At 43.5% G+C, this 21,274-nt stretch overlaps 1 protein-coding gene across 2 annotated transcripts in view; it reads left to right on the top strand.

Annotated features, from left to right (window-relative positions):
• Positions 1 to 21,082, top strand: part of Rab40b (RAB40B, member RAS oncogene family) — a 36,498-nt gene extending 15,416 nt beyond the window's left edge. Inside the window, exons 2-7 of one of the 2 annotated variants that reach the window (XR_006638937.1) lie at positions 14,835 to 14,895; positions 17,842 to 17,902; positions 18,393 to 18,470; positions 19,242 to 19,464; positions 19,779 to 20,112; positions 20,896 to 21,082. Coding sequence is in view for 1 of the 2 variants with exons in the window: in XM_004655028.2 (XP_004655085.2) it covers positions 14,835 to 14,895; positions 17,842 to 17,902; positions 18,393 to 18,470; positions 19,242 to 19,464; positions 19,779 to 20,050 (695 nt within the window). In the remaining variant the exon portion in view is untranslated. Of the gene's footprint in view, positions 1 to 14,834; positions 14,896 to 17,841; positions 17,903 to 18,392; positions 18,471 to 19,241; positions 19,465 to 19,778 lie in introns of both variants that reach the window. The other variant, XM_004655028.2, reaches the window with a different exon arrangement.
• The last annotated feature ends 192 nt before the right edge of the window (positions 21,083 to 21,274 follow it).

Here is a 21,274-nt window from a genome sequence, read left to right as displayed (position 1 = left end):
ACTAAGCCATCTCTCCAGCCCTTCCTTGTAGTTTTATTATGTTTTGATGGGTTAGTCAAGTGCAGTGGTTTGAATCATACTGAATATTGAATAATACTGACAGTACTAATGTAAAAAATTTTAGCTTCCCATATATCAAATTATAATATAAAGAAAAAGAAGGGCTGGAGAGATGGTTCAGAGGTTAAGGTGTTTGCCGGAAGAGCCTAATGACCCAAGTTTGATTCTCCAGTTCCCACATAAAGCCAGATGCACAAAGTAGTACATGCATCTGGAGTTCATGTGCAGTGGCTGGAGGCCCTGGCATGCCCATTCTGTCTGTCTGTCTCTCTTTGCTTGCAAATAAATAAATAAAAATATTTTTACAATGATTAAGATGGTGAGGTAATATGATGAAGAATGGAATTTCAAAGGGGAAAGTGCGGCGGGGGGAGGTATTACCATAGGATATTTTTTATAATTATGGAAAATGTTAATAAAAATTGTGAAAATTTAAAAAATATTTTAAAAAGAAAAAGAAATATAATAAGAAGTGATAATAAAGGAGAAGGCAATATCAAGAAAACATGGGAGGGCTGGAGAGATGGCTTAGCGGTTAAGGCACTTGTCTGCAAAGTCAAAGGACCTAGGTTCTACTCCCCAGGACCCACATAAGTGAGCTGCACAAGGGGGCACATGCATCTGGAGTTCATTTGCATGGCTGGAGGCCCTGATGCCCCCATTTTCTCTCTCTGTCTCAAAAAATATTAAATAGTTCAAAAAATATTAAAAGAAAAAAGAAAACATGGGAGGGCTGGAGAAATGGCTTAGCAGTTAAGGCACTTGCCTAAAAACCCAAAGGACCCAGGATTGATTTACCGGTGCACATGTAAAGCCAGATGCACAAGGTGGCACATGCATCTGGAGTTTGTTTGTAGTGGCCAGAGGCCCAGGTACACCCATTCTCTCACTATCTGACCCCCCCTCTCAAATAAATAAATAAATAAATAAATAATTTTTTAAAACATGGGAGATAATAAAGCAAAATGGTTCATAAAATAAGTTTATGAAAGATTCTCATTTGTGTGAATGTGAACCTAGCTGTGTAAGGATTTGGCTCCACAGTATAACCATGGGCTGCACAGCTATACCAGAAGTTTATTTTTGGGACAAGTTTGAATTAAGAGCATGAAATATTTGATGGGAGACTGGAGACTGCTCTCAGAGCCTTATATCTAGACTCTGTAAAGGTGCTGGGGGAGGGCCACAAACCCTAGCCAAGTGCCAGAGTCTAAGTGGGAACAATGCTACAGCTGGGCAAAGGCACCATCCAGGCATCTGGGGCCCTGAGGGTCCTTGGAGGAGCAGACCACTCACCCTGGGAATCCAGAATATGTGTATCACTAGCCCAGGTAACAGATGGTGGATGATGGAAGGCAGACACTCAAAGTCATGGTTTCCTCTTGCCCTCCTCTCTTTCTGTAAAACTGAGGCCCAGAGGTTGAGAACAGCATCAAGGCCATTAGAGATGCAGTAATGGCTGCCAAGCAGAGAACCAGAGCATAAGCCCCATTGGGCTGTGGGTCTGCAGCAAGGTAGAACATCAGAGAAGGGCCAAAGTAGACCAAGTTGGTCACAAACATCAGCTGAACAACCTCCACCTTGTGTTAGGACCTTCCTACATGGCCAGGGTTGAATACTTTTTGCCTCCTAGTTGGGATGAAAAAATATTTGCTCAGTTTGGCTGTTTTTGTAGAAATCTCAGTGTAATCAGCTCAAAAGAGTTCTGCAATGAAGGTCTGGTACCTAAAGTTTGGACCAAAGTCAGATTCCAGTTCAGGTATTACCTCAGACATAGTTGAATATTATTGTTTTTTATTTTTAGAAAATGGATTCCAGGAAGGCTAAAAATCAGCATCAGAGGTCATAGGTGCCAAAAATGGCAACATAAACATCCACAAGGCACCTCTCAAGTGTTAAAACAGAAGACAGAAGTTGTTCCTAATGACTTTGGCCTCTATAGCACCTCCTAGTCAAGGAAAAAAGTTAATAGAACATTAATTTTTAAAATTAGTATGCTGTCAAATCCATGGTCCCAGAATGTGGTGCCAAGTCCAAAGCAAAGAACCATCAAAGCACAGGGGAGTAGCCTGGAAGAAACAACTCTACATGGCATAAGTAGTTATAAAAGTAGTTTAAATGGAGAGGGGTTTGCTATATCACATACCTGGCAAGTTGGGGTTTCTTTCAGGCATGGTTGGGTCCTGGTTGCTTATCAGTACTGTTAGGACTCTCAGCTGTTCTTCCTCCCCAGGTTCCTTGTTCAAATACCTGTGTTGGGTTATTTCCACCTAGGGAGGAAGCTGTCCCCAGCAACTTCAAGCTGTATGAATGTTGTAGGTTTGGTGCCAAAGATAGCAGGAAAGGACTTTCTCCCACCTGTCTAGCAGCCATTCTCCAGCACTCTCAGGCTGCTGGTTTATCTGTAGTGCCCAGCACTGTCTGCAGGATGGCTGATCCATGCTAAGGCCAGGAACAGAAGCTGGAAAGGAACCAACCCCATAAAAAAACCAGAACATTCTCAGAAACTGAAAACATAGCAGAAATGAAAATTTCAAGGAATAAAATAGAAAATCAATATTATTTTCCAGAATCTAAAAGGGGAGGGGGAGTAGAAGAGACACTGGAGAGAAGAGTAAAAAATTATGGGGAGGCTCAGGGGATTTTAAATCTTATTGACAATGCTCTTGAAGGAGAAAACAGATAACTAGTTCATGAAAACTTCCCAAGCTGGGTGTGGTGGTGTACACTTGTAGTCCCAGCAATTGGGAGGTAGGAGTAAGTGGATCAGAAACTCAGAGTCATCCTTGACTACATGGAGTCTGAGACCAGCCTGGGCTACATGATTCCCTATCTTAACAAAACAAAACATAATAACATAATGCTTCTCCAAATGGAAAAAAATTGTGTCTCAAGATTGAAAGGGCCTGTCAGGCAGTCAGTGTGGCAAAAAAGGTGGTGGTACCAAGGCAACACAAGCATAGGTTTCTGGGTATCAGGGTAGATAGTAGCTCCTGCTTATAGGCCACAAGGAAACCAGGTCGTGTTTGAAGGGCCAAGGACCAGTTTGAACATCTGTAATTAGTAGGAACTCTGGTACAATACAACACACCTCTGAAAGACAACTATTTCCTTCCTCAGTTACATGCCCATCCAAACTAAGAATAAGGACCAATTAAGTCCACTTTCAAGTCCACATCAACCTTCCATATATGCTTCCCAGGAAAGGATGAAGGAAGGAAACAGAGAGAGTGAGGGCCCCTGCACAGCCATGTTCTTCATCTAGACCAAGCAGGACAATTCTGAAAACAAATTTGGATAGTCAAGGTTCAGTCAACTCAAGGACCAAAATGAAGTGTCCTCTAACCTGTGAAGGACAAACACTCTATCTCACTGTCAAATAGCAGAAATACTAAGGCCAAGAAAGTTATCTCCACATTCAAAATAGAATCCCAAGTGTGTTTATTCATTGCCCCATGAAATGAAAAGCACTCCAGAGGAAAGAAACATTTCTAAAGTTAATTCTGAACTTCTGGAATGAGTATATCTGTATTCTAGCCATTTCTTGTGTCTCATGTTGTATATGCCTCAGTGCTGACCACTGCAGGATGCCAATGTTTGACAGTCATAACTCTCCATGAGTTTGAAGGTCTGTAAGAAGCCCTTGGTGAATGATCAGGCTTGTATTGGACTGAAAGAATGGCCCTCTAGAGGATTTTCCTTCCCGGGAAAGGGATCTTCTTTAGGTCTCCTTTCATGGGGGAAACTAACTCAGTACCCTTTGGTTTAAGAGAAATACAGTGGGGCTACAATTTTCTATCATGAGGGTAAGGGCAGTACATGATGCCAAAAAGCTTCCAGGCTTGGAAAGGAGAGGGGCAGAGGGGAACAGAGGCAGAGATAAGTTGGCATAGGCTTCATCAGGGAGTGTCCAACAAGCTGTCAGAGATATGCCAAGCTCTCTGTGCATAGGTTCTGTGCTCCTAACCCTGACATCAAGTGTGCACATTTGCCTCTAAATTTCTTTTATTGTTGTTGTTTTTTGTTTATTTCTCAAGGTAGGGTCTCACTGTAGCCTAGGCAGACCTGGAATTCACTATGGAGTCTCAGAGTAGCCTCAAACTCATAGTGATCCTCATACCTCTCTGCCTCCAAGGTGCTGGCATTAAAGGCTTGCACCACACCTGGCTGCCTCTAAATTTCTTAAAAAGAACAGTGAAGGGCTGGAGAGATGGCTTAGTGGTAAAGGTGCTTGCCTGTGAAGCCTTAGGACCCACATTTGACCACATCCCACATAAGCCAGATGCACAAGGTGACATAAGTGTGCAAGGTCACACATGCACCCAAGGTGGCACACGCATCTGGAGTTTGATTGCAGTGGCTGGCTGGAGGCCCTGGCATGCCAATTCTCTTTCTCTCATTAAAAAAGACAAAAAAGTTTCCAGTTGGTGGGCGGCATGCGTGCATTTTTTTCTTGGGTAAAACATGGCTAAAAGCTTATGGAGTAATGGAAAAGGAAGATGCATGCTGAAAAGAGAGAAAAGAATGCTCCAAGAGAGCTCAACAGACTTAAAATTATTCTCAAAGTTGACAGTGATATTTTAATGGAAGATGTCTAAGAGATAGCAACTGTGGTAGTGCCCAAACAGGGCCAGGAGAAAGTTCATTGTGTGATGGAAGAGGGAAAAGATGACATGAAAATGGAGACTGAGATTAAGAGAAACATAAAGACTCTTCTAGACCAGAATGGACAGTACCCAGCGAAGATGAACCAGAGGCAGAGAAAGAAGCTGAAGGCCAAGTGAACAAAAGGAAGTGGGGAAAGCAAGGCAAAGGCAGTGAAGGGGCTGCCTGGTAGATGCCTCCCACATGAGAGTGCCAGGCCTGGTACACACTTTGCACATGAAAATTCCAGACCTGGTAGTCGCATCACATGCGAGAGTGCCAAACCAGACCCGACAGTGTTTGATTGCAATGTGTACGCCAACTTCATCTCTCAAAAAGTGGAAGCTATTTGTTCCATATTGCAACCTGAACTTTTTTGCTGTAATGTAAAACCTCAAATTGGTTTTGGAAACTTAAGTTATGCTGATATTTTAATTGGATCCTATCAAATATCCAAGTATTATGGATAGAACAATTTTGTCAAGTATTATGTGGTTGTAATTATTTGATCTTACAACTTGGTGGTAATAGCAAAGAAAAGATATGCTAACAAAATTTAAGTATGACGCTATTACATAGAAATTTAAAATTAAGATCTTTGGATCTTACACAGTTTATTTGGAGCTTTTTTTTTTTTTTTTTTTTTTGGTTTTTCGAGGTAGGGTCTCACTCTGGCTCAGGCTGACCTGGAATTTACTATGTAATCTCAGGGTGGCCTTGAACTCTTGGCAATCCTCCTACCTCTGCCTCCCGAGTGCTGGGATTAAAGGTGTGCGCCACCACGCCTGGCTCCTGGAGCTTTTATTTGTATAATTCTTAATAAAATATAATTTGTGTGTAGGAAAAAAAAAAAGACAAAAAGGCCAGGTGTTGTGGCACACATCTTTAATCCCAGCACTCAGAGGTAGGAGGATAATCATGAGTTTGAGGCCACCCTGAGACTCCATAGTGATACCATTTCCCTCTGAGGAGATTTCATTCTTCCATTAATTTATGTGGGCCAGCACAGTGGAAGGTCTTCTGTGGACACAGCATCAGCTTAGCAGGAGACAGAGATGATCTGAGTCATGAATGCTGACAGGGCAGGTACTGGGGTCTGAAAAAGGGCGCAGGAGTAGGTGGTCGTATATAAGGTGAGGCTGTGGCCGGAGAGCTGACCTAGACACTGGGGGGACATGTATAGTGAGGTGGAGAGGGCCTGTGGGGGATTCGAGAGGAAAAAGCAAAGTCTGAGCCTCCGCATGGCTTATAGAGAACATAGGCCATAAGTCCTCTCAGGCCAGGGCTGGCTGTCTCACTGCTCTATTCTTAAAGAGCCACTCTGGGGCATCTTCTTTGCCTGCAAACCTGGTGAGGATCTATCCAAATGGAGTTCAATCGTAGGTGCTTCCCTGCCTCCCAATTCCTTGCACTCTGGAGATGTGATGTTGCAAAATGTCTCCTGAGACTAGGAGCTTATAGCTAAAACCCAGAAGTCTTTAGATCCTTCAAGGAGTCTGTGCTAAACTCCCAGAACAAGACAAGGTTTCTTTTCTTCCTTTTCTTCTTTCTCTCTCTCCTCCTTCCCTCCCTCCCTTCTTTCCTTCCTACTTTTCTTTGAGATAGGATCTTACTGTAGCCCAGACTAGCCTCAAACTCATGGTGATCCTCCGACCTTAGCCTCCCAAATGCTGTGATTAAAGTCATGTACCACCCGACAGGAGATGGTTTACTTTCTTAAATATTTCATTTTTTAGAGAGAGAGAGAGAAAATTGGCATGCTCGGGCCTCAGCCATTGAAATCTAAGTTCAGATGCTTGTGCTACCTCATAGACATGTGTGACCTTGAGCTTACCTCACCTTTGTGCTTCTAGCTTATGTGGGATCTGGAGAGAACATGGATCTTTAGGTTTTGCAGGCAAGTGCCTTAACCATTAAGCCATCTGTTGTGGTTTGATTCAGGTGTCCCCCATAAACTTAGGTTTTCTAAATGCTAGGTTCCCAGCTGATTGAGATTTCAGAATTAATGCCTCCTGGAGGCAATGTATTGTTGGGGGTAGGCTTATGGTCATTATGGCCAGTTTCCCCTTGTCAGTGTTAGGGATACTCTCCTGTTGCTATTGTCCACCTTATGTTGGCCAGGGAGTGATGTTCTCCCTCTGCTCATGCCATCGTTTTACCCTGCTATCGTGTAGCTTTCCCTCAAGTCTGTAAGTGAAAATAAACCCTTTTTTCCCACAAGCTGCTTTTGGTCAGGTGATTTCTGCCAGCAATGCAAACCTGACTGCAACAGTAAAGTTGGTACTGAGAGTGGGGTTGCTGCTTGAAACCTGACTGTGTGGCTTTGGCCTTTTGAAGCTGATTTTCAAAAGGAATGTTGAAGGATCTGAAACTTTAGCCTAAGAGACGCCTTGAAGTGCTATAAGTACAGATTGATGGAATATTCTGGTCAGAGTTGAAAGACCTGAATGCAGTAAGAACTATGGACTGTGAGGTTTGGCTTATGAGGGTGAGAAAGAGCTTTGCTTGGACTGGGCTAGAAGCAGTTTGTGTGAGAAACTTGCTGTTATGCCCATGTCCTGAGAACTTGTGCAGGGTTGCACTGTGTAGAAATAGACTGGTGTGAGCAGATGGCACAGAAAAGAAATCTTCTGGCAGAAACTGCTGCCCATTCAGCTACAACTGTATGAGAGATTGGGCCAGCTGACCTGCATTGGGAGAGCAGAAAGAATACAGTGTTTTGAAGGGGCCTGAATGCTGAGGAGTGTCCTGTTCTTCAAAGTCTGTTTTATTCCTCCCCAACTGGATTAACAAACTGGAACCCTACCTGGTATTATGGAGTATAAGAAAGGCAGGAAAGAAAGGGTCATTGAATTTGCAACATGGTCTTGTGTTTTGGAAATGGCCATGGGCAATGTGAAGCAGGTTTGCTAGATGCCTGTAGGGAGATCTGATGGAGCAGTGAGGATGAACTGTGGGTTGCGGTGGAGATCCAGTGGAGAAGCCAGGACTGTGAAATGGCTGCTAAGGAAAGCTGTTGGCCCCAGATGAAGTCTTCTAGGACTGTGAGTAGCCTAGGTAGAGGGGCGGAATTGGAACTCCAGAGACTTGTTGCTGGTTAGAATTATCATACTTGGAGATTTGACACTGACTAGAGTTGTCAAACTTGGAGCTAGAGTCTGATATTGCCCTGTTTAAATCATGTATTGGTTGAATATTTCTTTGCTATGCCCAATGCCATCTTTTGCAGTATGAATGTATATTCTGTGCCATTATGGGGTTTGGGGTGATTTTTTTTTTTTTTTTTTGGTATTATGGCTCAGTTAAAAGACCTTGAATTATGGGGATGTTTGAGCATCATTAGGATTAATAAAAAATATGGGGACTTTTAAAGGTGGACTGAATGCATTGCATTATTACATCATGGATGGTTATCAGTTTATGAGGCCCAGGGGGGAATGTGGTGGTTTGATTTAGGTCTTCCCCTAAACTTAGGTGTTCTGAATGCTAGGTTCCCAGCTGATGGAGATTTTGGAATTAGTGCTTCCTGGAGGCAGTGTTCTGTTGCAGGTGGTCTTATGAGTATTATAACCAGTTTCCCTTGGCATACTCTTCCTGCTGCTATTGTCCACCTTATGTTGACCAAGGGGTGATGTCCACCCCTCTGCTCATGCTATCATTTTCCCTGCCATTGTGGAGCATCCACTTGAGTCTGTAAGCCAAAAAAAACCCTTTTTCCCCTCAGAGATGCTCTTGGTCAGGTGATTTCTGCCAGCAATGCGCACCTGACTGCAACTCCATCTCTCCACCCAGGAGATGGTTTCTTAAAGAAGCAGAAGAAAGGCTGGAGAGAGAGCTTAGCAGTTAAGGCATTTGCCTGCAAAGCCAAAGGATCCAGTACCCATGTAAGCCAGATGCACAAGGGAGTACGTGCATCTGGACTTCATATACAGTGGTACCCCCATTCTCTCTCTCCCCCTCTTCTTTCTCTTTCTCAAATAAATAAAAAAAATATATTTTAAAAAGTAGCAGAAGAATAGTTTCTGGTGCAATAAAGGAGGACAGTTTTTCTCTTTAAAAATATTTGGAGGTTGGAGAGATGGCTTAGTGGTTAAGGTTCTTGCCTGCAAAGCTTAAGAACTCAGGTTCAATTTCCTAGTACCCACATAAGCCATATGTGTAAGGTGGCATATAGGTCTGGAGTTCACATGTAGTGGCTGGAAACCCTGCCATGCTCATTCTCCCTCGCTTCCTCTCTCTCTCAAATACATAAATAAAATAAAAATTTTAAGAATATAAATAAGGGCTGGAGAGATGGCTTAGCAGTTAAGCGCTTGCCTTTGAAGCCTAAGGACCCTGGTTCGAGGCTCAATTCCCCAGGACCAACGTTAGCCAGATGCACAAGGGGGCACATGCATCTGGAGTTCGTTTGCAGTGGCTGGAGGCCCTGGCATGTCCATTCTTTCTCTCTTTGCTTCTCTCTGCCTCTTTCTCTCTCTGTCACTGTCAAAATAAATAAATAAATAAATAAATAAATAAATAAATAATAAAACAAGAATATAAATAAGCCAGGCATGGTGGTGCACTCCTTTAATCCAAGCACTCGGGAGGCAGAGGTAGAAGAATCACTGTGACTTCAAGGCCACCCTGAGACTACATAGTGAATTCCAGGTCAGCCTGGGCTAGATCAAGACTCTACTTCAAAAAAACATAAATAAATATAAGCCAGGCATGATGGCATACACCTTTAATCCCAGCACTCGGGAGGCAGAGATAGGAGAATTGCCATGAGTTTGAGGCTACCCTGAGACTACATAGTGAAATTCCAGGTCAGCTTGAGCTACAGTGAGACCGTACCTAAAAAAAAAAAAAGAAAGAAAGAAAGAAAAGAAATAAACAAATAAAAATAAGACCGGGTATGGTGGCACATACCTTTAATCTCAGCACTTGGGAGGCAGAGGTAGCAAGATCGCCATGAGTTTAAGGCCACCCTCAGACTACATAATTTCAGGTCAGTCTGGGCTTGAGTGAGACCCTACCTCAAAAATAAAATTTGGTGGGCTGGAGAGGTGGCTTAAGTGGTTAAGGTGTGTGCCTGTGAAGCCTAAGGACCCATGTTCGACTCTCCAGATCCTGTGTAAACCAGATGAACAAAAATAAAATTTGGCTGTGGGGCTGGAGACATAGCTCAGTGGTTACAGACATTTGCTTGCCAAGCCTGATAGCCCCAGGTAATATCCCCAGTACCCATGTAAAGCCAGATGCACAAAGTGGCACATGTGTCTGGAGTTCATTTGCAATGGCAAAAGGTCCTGGGGTGCCCATATTCACTCTCTCCTTACAAATAATAGATAAAATATTTTTTAGGTTGTTTTTTTCTTGGTTTTTCAAGGTAGGGTCTCTCTCTAGCCTAGGCTGACCTGGAATTCACTATGGAGTCTTAGGGTGGCCTCGAACTCAACGCGATCCTCCTACCTCTGCCTCCCAAGTGCTGGGATTAAAGGCATGTGCCACCACACCTGGCTAGATAAAATATTTTTTAAATGATTGGCTGTGCATGCCTCCTAGCACTTGGTAGGTGTAAGCAGGAGGTTCAAGAGTTCAAAACCAGCCTCAGTTACATAGTGAATTTGTGGTCAGCCTGGGCTCTGTGAGACCCTGTCTCAAGAAAAATTGTTTTGACATTATAGGCCATTGCCGAGGCCCTTGGTTTCCCACCAGGAATTGATGGTAAGACCCTACTGCTGAAGACTCCACACACTTGGGCTGCAAGGCCACTGAGAAATCCTGCTGGAACTAAGCTGATAACCTCCTCCATGTAGACAAGCTGACAGAAAGCTGGAAGAAGCCATTCTACATATAGTTCAATGGGATGGGAGAAAGAGATACCACCAGTGAAGATACTCAACAGTATGGGTGCAATAGTGGCACGTCTGTCATGGTGGAAACCAACTGCCCTCCAATTAAACTGGAGGCCCACTCCTTGGGGGAGAATACATCCCTGATACTGAAAACTTAAAACAGGGGTAGTCATGAGCCCTAGAGGTGTAACATCTGCTGATGTCTGGATAAGGGTATATACTATGCTTATCCAACTGTCCAGTAAGCACTTCTCTTAATATTTATACCCTTATATTAACACTACTCTCACTTTGGGTAGAGAATCTTCTCTTTTCAGATGGCAGTGACCTTGGGATGACTCAGAAGGTATCATAGTGCTGGAAAGAAGTGACTGGAGTACTGAGTAACATCTTGATTACACCTTCCAAGGCTCAGGGTCTAATGTGGAAGAGGTGGCGGAAAGAATGTAAGAGCCAAAGGAAGGGTAGAACTCCTTACAACATGTTCCTCCAGACATGAAATGACCTGCATATTCATGACCTCACCGTGCCTGACACTACCTACACAAGACCATTATAAGAAGAGGAAAAGATCATGATATCAAAATAAAAGAGAGACTGATTGAGATGGGGAGGGGATATGATAGAGAATGGAATTTCAAAGGGGAAAGTGGGTGGGGGGAGGGAGGGTATTACCATGGGATATATTTTATAATCATGGAAAATGTTAATAAAAATTGAGAAACAAAAAGAAAAATTGTTTTGGAGGCTAGGCATAGTTGTGTACATCTGTAGTCCTAGGACTTCAGAGTTAAGAGGCAGGAAGAAGGTCATCCTCAGCTACATAGCCTGTTTGAGATCATCCAGAGCTAATTGAGACCCTGTATTTAAAAAAAAAAAAAAAAAAAGAGTCATGTTGAGCTGGAGAGATGGCTTGGTGGTTAAGGCACTTGCCTGCAAAGCTGAAGGACCCAGGTTCAATTCCCCAGTACCCATGTAAAACCAGATGCACATGGTGGCACTTTTATCTGGAGTTTGTGTGGCTAGAGGCCCTGGTATGCCCATTCTCTCTCTCTGTCTCTCATCAATAAATAAAAATAAAATATTTTTAAAAAAGAGTGATTACAGGTGTGGTGGCACATGCCTTTAATTCTAGCATTTGTGAGGCCAAGGTAAGATGGTTACTATGAGTTTGAGGCCAGCTTGAGACTACACAGTGAATTCCAGGTCAGTCTGGGCTAGAGAGAGAGAGACTCTACCACAAAACAAATAAACAAACAAAAAAGTGAGAGAAGCTGGGATGCAGGTCTGGCAGGGTACTTGCCTAACATTCATGAGGCCCTAGGTTCCATCACATGCAGAGACACACAACACACTTACTGTATACTTAGAAGAAATGCATACTTATTAAAAGAAAAACTTGGGCTGGAGAGATGTTTAGTGGTTAAGGTGTTTGCCTGCAAAGCCAAAGGACCTTGTTTGATTCCCCAGGACCCATGTAAGCCAGATGCACAGGTGGCGCATCCATCTGGCATTCATTTGCAGTTTCTGGACGCCCTGGCATGCCCATTTTTTTTCTCTCTCTCTCTTTCTCTCTCTCCTCCCCCCCACGCCTCTTTCCCTCTCTTGCTCTCTCAAATAAATTAATTAATTAAATTTAAAAAAACTTAAAAAATAAAAACTTGAAGAAAGTAGTTATAAAAATTGCCCAGAATCTATAGTCCAGCATTTACTTGGCAACTAACAGGCTGTTCTTGAGTCCTATCTTCCTTCTGTACTCAAAACTACAGTGTACTTCCTTCACACTCTAAGCATGACACTTGGAGGGTGACTTCCTACTGCCAGACCTGCTATTTTACCTCTGTTCCTTTAAAAAATGAACTTAGTGTAGCTCTCACACAGTATGGGGCAGCCAAAGAGAGGGGTACAGGCAGGTTAGGAAGGACAGGAATACAGGACCCAGTTTTCCACAGCCCTACAGCAAACCCTATCAGCCACAAGGTCATGAATGGGCTCCCTGTGAATTCAGAGTAGTTCTTGGGAGTGTAAAGTTCAAGTTGGCACCCTACCCTTTTGGCTCAATGCTCAGGCAGGTAGCAGGTAGAGAAACACAAGGCTCAGCAGTTCCAGGTAGGAAGTGCCCAGGTGCTGGGCTGATGGTGGCTAGATGGAATGGTTGATGCTGAAAAGGAGGGTATGATAGTTTGAATAAGATGTCCCCATAAACTCATGTTTTGGATCCTTGGTCCCAAGCTGGATGTAGCTAGGGAGATGGAGCCTTGCTAGAGGAGGTGTGTTTCTGAAGGAGAGCTTTTGGGGTGTGCCTCTTGCCAGAACTCTTGCTGCTATTTTCTACCTACTGTGGCAAGATTGCTTTACTTTTTCCTACCATCATGAAGCTTCCCCTAGAGATTGTAAGCAAAAATGAACTCTTTCTTCCATTCAGCTGCTTTTGGTTGGGTGTTCATGTTGCTGGGGCAACATGAAGGTAACTAAAACAGAAAGTTGATACCAGAGGTATGAGGTCATTGCTGGTAGAAAACCTGACTTTGTGGGTTTTGGTCTTTTGGGACTGATAATTGGGAGAAATGTGAAAGGATTTACTCCTTGAAGTGCTATAAGCAAAGCTTAATCGACTATTCTGGTGAGAATTGAAAGACCTAAATGCACAAAGAACTGTGGACTATGAAGGCTTGATTTATGAGGGGGAAAAGAGCTTTTTCCAAACCAGGATACAGTTTTTGTGAGAGGCTGGCTGTGTACTTCCCTTGTCCTGAGAACTTAAAGCTAATTTTAAAACTAATGGATGGATTAGCAGTCAAACCACTTGCCTGAAAAGCCAAAGAATACTGGTTTGATTCCACAGTATCCTCATAAAGCCACATGTACAAGGTGGCACATGCATGTGGAATTCATTTGCAGTGGCTAGGGGCTCTGGTACACCCATTATATCTGCCATTCCCTCTCTCTCTCATAAATAAAAATAATTTTTGAAAAAACTAATGGAATAGTGTGACTGGTGGAATATAGAGCAGAAAGATTTGAAAGTTATCAGTATGGTACAGAAAAAAAAAATGAAAGTTTTGGGCCAGAGACTGCATCCCATTATAGATTTGTTTGAGATCTAGCAATTGTTTGAGATTACCATCATTTAGATTTGGCCAATTATTCTACATTGGTACAGTGGGAAGAATATTTTCCTGCTTTCAAAGTCAGCTTCAGAAAAAAGAGAAAGTCATTGGATTTGCAACAGTTTTTCCTTTTTTTTTTTTAGATGGCCACTGGGTGATGTGAGGCAGGGTGGTAGTCCCTGTGTGGAGGCCTTGAAAGACCATGGCATGGAACCATAGATTTCAGTGGAGACCCCAGGATTTTGGAGGGGCAAGGACTATGAGACAGCTGCCAAAGAGAGCTACTGGCTTGGGGTGAATTTTTTCCCAGGCTATAAGCAGCCTGACTAGAGGGGAGAATTTGTCTACCAGAGGTATCTTCATGAGTCTGATGTCAGACTTGGAGTTTCAGGATTTTATGTTTGCCCTGCTTGTTTAGATCTTGCATTGGTTATATAGTTCATTGTTTGTAGTTCCTTGAAGTGCCTTCATTTTACAATAGGAATATTTACTCTGTTCCATTAGGTGTGGATGTAACTTGTGTTTTGATTTTATAGACTCACAGTTAAGAGACTTGGCACTATAGGGATGTTTGAACAGTGTTGGAACTGGTAAAGATTATGAGGACTTTTAAAGTTGGACTGAATGCATTTATTATCACAAGATAGTTGTGAGGAAGCCTGGAGTAGAATGTGGTAGTTTGAATCAGATGTCTCCATAAACTCATGTTTTGAATGATTGGTCCCCAGCTGGTGACAACTGGGGGGATGAAGCCTTGCTGGAGGAGGTATTTCTGGGAGCAGGCTTTTGGGTGTCATAGCCAGATCCCCCTTGTCAGAACTCAACCTATTCTCTTGTTGCTATTTTCCTCCTGCTGTGGCAAGATTGTTGTGATGTCCAGCCTCTGCTCTACCAGCTGTTCCCTGCCACTACAAAGCTTCCCTTTGAGACTGTAAACCAAAATAAACTCTTTCCTTCCATCAGCTGTGTTTGGTCATGTGTCAAAGCAAAACAAAGGCAGCTACAACAGAAGGGGTGGTTGGGGCTGTCCACTAGGAGGTAGGTATGGGACCTGATCAAATCTGGAGTGATATTACATCAGGTATTACTTGCATGCATGTAAACAATTCTTTTATATAGGTGATGACTTTGGAGAAATCCAGCCAGCCTCACACCTAAGTCTTCCTCAATTCTTTTTCAGGAATCGACCACAAGACGACCACCATTCTGTTAGATGGCCGGAGGGTGAAATTGCAGCTTTGGTGAGTCAGGTCTGCACTGGCCAGGAGGCCCTGGTCCTAGGACCATATTCCTTAGTGCTAGCTTTAACTGGTGGCTTCTTGAAAGTTGTCTGGACCCACTGAAGCCCATTACCCCATCATCCAAAGGAAAAGGCACCTAGGGCCAAGCTGTGAATAGAGAAGGAGCCTTGTTTGTAGAAGACACTTTGTTGGTACTTGCTTTCTGCTTCTCCTTCCCTGGTACTGGTAATTACTGAAGTGGCATGACTAGGACAGCCTAGGTCCCTCACACCCAGTTCTGAGTATCCAGCATGGTCCTCAGAGAATCCTGCTGTCAAGGGCTGAGGATCTGCTGACTGCCTGTGCCTGCAACTGACTTTGCTCTTGGACCCTGGCTTACCTCTCAGGACCCACACCTCTATTCTGAGTATAGCTAAGTCATTTAGGACCACTGTTAGCCCCTTTTCTTCTCCTGCTCTAGGCCCTGAGCCCAAGAGTTGGTGCTCATTGTCCCTCCTCTGAACCCTGGCTTATGGAGAGAAATATCTGAGGCTGTACCCCAAGCCCTACTGGCCCTCACCTAAAGGCTGCATCCAAAATTATGTTTGTGGCCTGAATTTCTACCTCATCTCAACAGTGGAATAGGTCTCTCCTGAGTCTGTCCCAAACTTCTGTAGACTTTCCTCACAAAGCCCCGCCATTCACATCCTAGAGGTTTCAGGCTCCTACCATGCCCCAAATCAACTACAGTCCTGCAGGAGCTTGAGGACTTTTCTGTGTGGTGGCAGCGACTATGTCCACACTGAGTTCTTTGCACAGTCACATTCCCACTACAGCCACTTGATGCTTAAGGCTAGGCCCTCTCCAACCCTACAGCATCCTCTTGTTGTTCCCATGTATGTGGAAGAGGCTTAGCTCTGTGCAGCACTGTCACTAGTATGGGACCTGTGTCTGACAGCACCACACAGGGCCAGCAGATGCATTTCCTCTGTCTTGTTGTCTCCTTGCCCAGACTTTCCAGTGGTTTCCATGTGGACAAAACTCCAAGGGAGATTCTCAATTGCTTTGTTCTCAGAAAGGCACTCATTCCTATGTACCTGATAGTGGCCAGTGCCTCCAGCTCATACCTCTCCTAAGCCCCAGGCCTTCTTCTATGGCATTGTCACTAGCTGGTGACATACAACAAAAACAATAAAACTATGTCCAATTCCCTTACTCATTGAGATATGCATGGCTAGGGACTATTCATCTTCAAGAATCATGGCTGCACATGCAGATGCATATCCACTTTGCTTTAGAAAGATTGAGGAAGCAGGGCCTACTGTCCCAAGTGTCACCACTGTTAGCACACAATGCCGGGATTAACATTCTTCATCTTGGTAGTTTCTTGGGATGATGAACTGGCCTTCTGGCTACCATACACTTGGTATGTACTATCATCTGTAGACTGGAAGGAAGCCCAGTTAGTTCTTTGTTCTGTGCTGACCAACTTAGAAACACACTGAGGGGCTGACATCATGGGATCTACTTCCATTATAATTAGATGTCAAGGATTCTGCCCAATCATTGAATTTAAATATATATATATTTGGGAGAGAAAGGCAGATAGAGAATGGGTGCACCAGGACCTCTAGCCACTGCAAATGAACACCAGACACATACACCACTTTGTACATCTGGCTTTATGGGGGTAGTAGAGAAGTAAACCTGGGTCCTTAGGCTTTGCAGGCAAGCACCTTAATCACTGAGCCATCTCTCTAGTCCTGAATTTTTTATTTTAATTTTTTGTGATACACAGGATGGAACTCTTGGCCTTGTGCATGTGAGGCAAGTGCTTTGCCACTGAGTTACATTCCCCAGACATAAAATAATTTTAAACCTACATAAGGAGTTATTAAATGTCTGAAATTCAGCCAGGCATGGTGGCACAAATCTTTAATCTCAGCACTCAGGAGGCAGATGTAGGAGGATCACCATGAGTTTGAGGCTACCCTGAGACTACCTAATGAGTTCCAGATCAGCCTAGGTTAGAGCAAGACCCTATCTCGAAAAATCAAAGGGAAAATAAAATGTCTGAAAATCATGTTTCTGTGTCTGTAGTTTGACTTCTAAAATGACAATGAGAAGGCAAGCATAGTAGCACACACCTGGTATCCCAGCACTTGGGAGGCTAAGGCTTGCCACATGTTTGAGGCCACAGTGAGACACTGTCTTAAAATAACAGTAGAGGCTACAGAGATTGCTTAGTGGTTAAGGCATTGCATGAAAAGCTAACAACTTGGGCAACCTGAATTCAGTTCCCTAGTACCCATGTAAAGCCAGATGCACAGAGGGTGCATGCATCCGGTGTTTGTTTATAGTGGCTAGAGGCCACCCGCATCTCTCCTTGCAAATAATTTAAAAAAAAAATTAAAAAAAAAACTTTTACCCAGCTCTGATAGTGCTCACCTTTAATCTCAGTACTTGGGAGGCAGACGTAGGACTGCAATGAGTTTGAGACTAGCCTGCAACACATAGTGAATTCCAGGTCAGCCTGGGTTAGAGCAATACCTTACCTAAAAAAAAAAAAAAAAAAAAAAAAAGGACAAAAGACAGTTAGAAAAGAGAATGAAGCTTGGTGTGATGGCTCACACCTATAATCCCAACATTCAGGAGGCTGAGGCAGGAGGATCACTGTGGGTTCAAAGCCAGCCTGGAATATATAGTGGACAGCCTGGCTACAGAATGAGACCCTGTCTCAAGACAGTCAGTCAATCAACCAGTTAATCAAAGAAAGAGAGAAAGAAAGGATGACATCCTGAATTGAGATCACCCTAGGAGATGTGGGATGGTCCTTTTGCCGTTTTGGACTTGCATGTGATGGCCACCAACAAAACTGTAAAATGTGTTTGCTGTAGCTCCAAAGTTTAAGAATCTGTCAAGAACAAACACTGATTTCCTCTTAACAGTCTCCAACATCTTTTCCAGGGACACTTCAGGGCAAGGAAGATTTTGTACCATATTCCGTTCTTACTCCAGGGGTGCACAGGTAATACAGAATTCCAAGCCCAAAGATGAAGATACTTTTGAATAGTAACATTTGCATATGCTTAGCTAGCTACCCTCTTTAATGGCTGACTAGAGGAAAAATCAATTATGCTTATATACAAGTAGGTAAAGGTCTAAACATGCTATAATCTAGTGGCTTATACCTTTTTTAGCATCTCAGATGTATATGTATGCACGCATTCACATAAGTGCCTATACATGAGCTGCTTATGTATGTGAGCCTGAGCATGTCTGTGTTCTCAGTCTCCCCACATCCCATGTCCCTAGGGCAGCTTGTGGATTTGAGTTCTCATTATAGGGAACTCAGGAAACATCATTGTAAATGACAATATAACTACTATATGGATAGATATGTCAAAATATACTTTTGTTAAAATAACTGAAATGCTTAGTCAAGTGTTGCTTTGCATGGCTCCAAACCAATTCTGCCTCTGTGTTCTATGGTCTAACCCTTGTACCCTGTCCCCCAGGGCGTGATCCTGGTCTATGACATTGCCAACCGCTGGTCCTTTGATGGCATCAATCGATGGATTAAGGAGATTGATGAGGTACAATGCATAATGGTGCCACCTACATTCCATGTGGGCTAGGGGAGACATTGGCCAGGGAGAGGCCAGATCATGAGGCTGTGGGCACACAGTACCAGGGCTTCAGCAGCAAAGAGAATATATCAATCATCTCACAGCCAAGTCCACCAGTATGGCCAGAGGACCTCAAAGCTCAGGAATTCGGACTCTGGCAAGACAAAGTACTCTGGATATACCTAGGCTTGGGGCACCTAACCTCTGCTTGTCCCACTCCTGGCTGGGAAGAGAAATGAAGGGACTGTTGCTTATAGTTCCCTGACAAGCTCAACTGTGAATGGGGACCTAGTGGGTCAATATCAAGCCTGCTGCTTAAGGTCCTGAGGTTTCCGTAACAAAGGGCGTCTTAAAACAACAGAAAATTTCTTCCAGTTCTGTATGGAGAAATCCAGAATAAGGGTGCTGGCAGGGCTGTGTCTGCTTCAAAAGCTCTAGGAGAGGGTCCTTCCCACCTATCTCAACTTCTGGTGATTGTGGTGATCCTCAGCAGCCCTGACTTGTGGCTGTATCAGTTGTTCTGCTTTCACTGTCACATGGCACCTCTCTGTGCCGCTCCTCTCCTTATGAGGACACCGGTCATCAAAGTCCCATCTTAATTCAGTAAGAACCCATTTTAAGCAATTACAGCTGCATAGAACGTATTTCCAAATAAGGTCCCATTGTGAAGTTCTAGGTGAACATGAATTTGTTGGGGCACACCATTTAACTCATTTTTCTTTTTTCTCTCACCTTCAGCATGCCCCTGGGGTCCCTAAAATCCTGGTGGGGAACCGGCTGCACCTGGCATTCAAGCGGCAGGTGCCCACTGAGCAGGCCCAGGCCTATGCTGAACGCCTAGGTGTGACCTTTTTTGAGGTCAGCCCTCTGTGCAATTTCAACATCACAGAGTCCTTCACAGAGCTGGCCAGGATTGTGCTACTGCGGCATGGAATGGACCGGCTCTGGAGGCCCAGCAAGGGTAAGCCAGGAGGGACACTCAAAGTGTTGTTCTGCCCCATCAGATGTGAGGTGGCTATACAGCCCATGCATGATTGTCCACTTCCCAGGTTCCACTATAAGAGAAATAATCATTATAGCTTTGGAAGAAAGCTCATAAGAAGAATTTCTGCAATCTGTACCTGGGCAGAGATGGTTTGCTACATTCATCAACACAGCGTGGAATGTGGGGTCCTCAGTCTTTTCTAGAAGAGTCAGGTGTCAGGGCCTTCCCGCTGTGGTCAGCTCCAAGAAGCAACAACATAAACTAAGCACAGTTCTGTTTTCTTTCCCAAGTCCTGAGTTTGCAAGACCTCTGCTGCCGTGCTGTAGTGTCCTGTACACCGGTACATCTGGTGGACAAACTCCCGCTCCCTGTTGCTTTAAGGAGCCACCTCAAGTCGTTCTCTATGGCCAATGGCCTGAATGCCAGGATGATGCATGGCCGCTCCTACTCCCTCACCACCAGCTCCAGTCACAAGAGGAACAGCTTCCGCAAAGCCAGGACCACTTGTCCAGCTCAGAGCCCACCCAGGAACTGTGCCAGGAACAGCTGCAAAATTTCTTAGGGGCTGGGACTGTGGCACAGATGCATCATTCCAGCTACTTGGGAGGCTGAGGCAGAAGGATGGTGAGTTCAAAGCCTGTCTGGGGTACAGAATGAGTTCAAGGGCAGCCTGGGCAACTCAATGAGAGCCTGTCTCAAAATAAAAAGTAAAAAATGGGCTAGGTTATAGCTCAATGGTAAAGTGCTTCCCTGCAGTTCAGGAAGTCTTAGGTTCCATCTTTACTACCAAAAACATTTTTTAGTGAATTTCTTAGGGAAGACACAAACAAAAGACACATCTCTCCAGGAGAGGTTCAGTCCTCACACTGAGGACGGAGACCATTTCAGACTCAAGAAACATACCTTCCATCTCTCATACTAACAGTGCTGCTTTGTTCAGAATGCCCGACATGGTGTTACTGACACTTCTATGTAGATGTGCATGAAGCTGTTGTTCTAGATATGTGTGTACAAAAGGAACTTTAGTACTCTGCTCAGCTCTTGATAACATGAAATTTTGGATGTTACTTTTATTTTGACTATTGTGTAACTATTTCCTTAATGTAACTGCTTTTACATGGCTGATGAAATGTGTGTAGTGAGGACATATCCAAGGGAATTTAAGAAGCAATGATAGGTAATCTAGCTTTATAAATATTATGAGGGGCCTTTTTGTAAATATTTTAATGTCAGAGCACCAATTTATAAAATACTACAGCTGCACATAGAATTTCCATAGAGTTCTACCCTGATTGTAGTAGTAGATTTGATAAAACCTTTTGCTATGTTTTTGTTTATTACATTTTGGGATTAATAAGTAATTTATATGACTATTTTTCTGTAAACCTACATTTTTTTTTGTACAAGGTGTTCTACAAGTAACAAAGCTATGGGAAGAAAATGCCAAAGATATCTTGTTATGTTGACACAAGCAACATAGTTTCAACAGATAGGCAAGAAGAAAGCCTTTTCAGTAAAGAATAAAGTGAGAACACTATTATTTAAGAAAATATTTCTCAAAAATAAAGTGGATACTTGTTCCCTCTTGACAGAACCAGGGTCTCTTTCCAGCTCTAAGTACCACACAGTCCCTTTTCCCACTTGACCCCCTGTCTGGTGTGACTGGCTCATGATGCTGACCATAATAAGACTTAGGTTTTTTTTTTTTTAATTTTTATTTATTTATTTATTTGAAATAGAATAGGTGCATCAGGGCCTCCAGCCACTGTAAAAGAACTCCAGACTC

This window comes from Jaculus jaculus, chromosome 9 (genome assembly GCF_020740685.1).
Source record: "Jaculus jaculus isolate mJacJac1 chromosome 9, mJacJac1.mat.Y.cur, whole genome shotgun sequence".
In the NCBI taxonomy this organism is placed as follows: Eukaryota; Metazoa; Chordata; class Mammalia; order Rodentia; family Dipodidae; genus Jaculus; species Jaculus jaculus.
The sequence above is the reverse complement of the archived record's forward strand: the minus strand, read 5'-3'. Positions and strand labels throughout refer to the sequence as shown.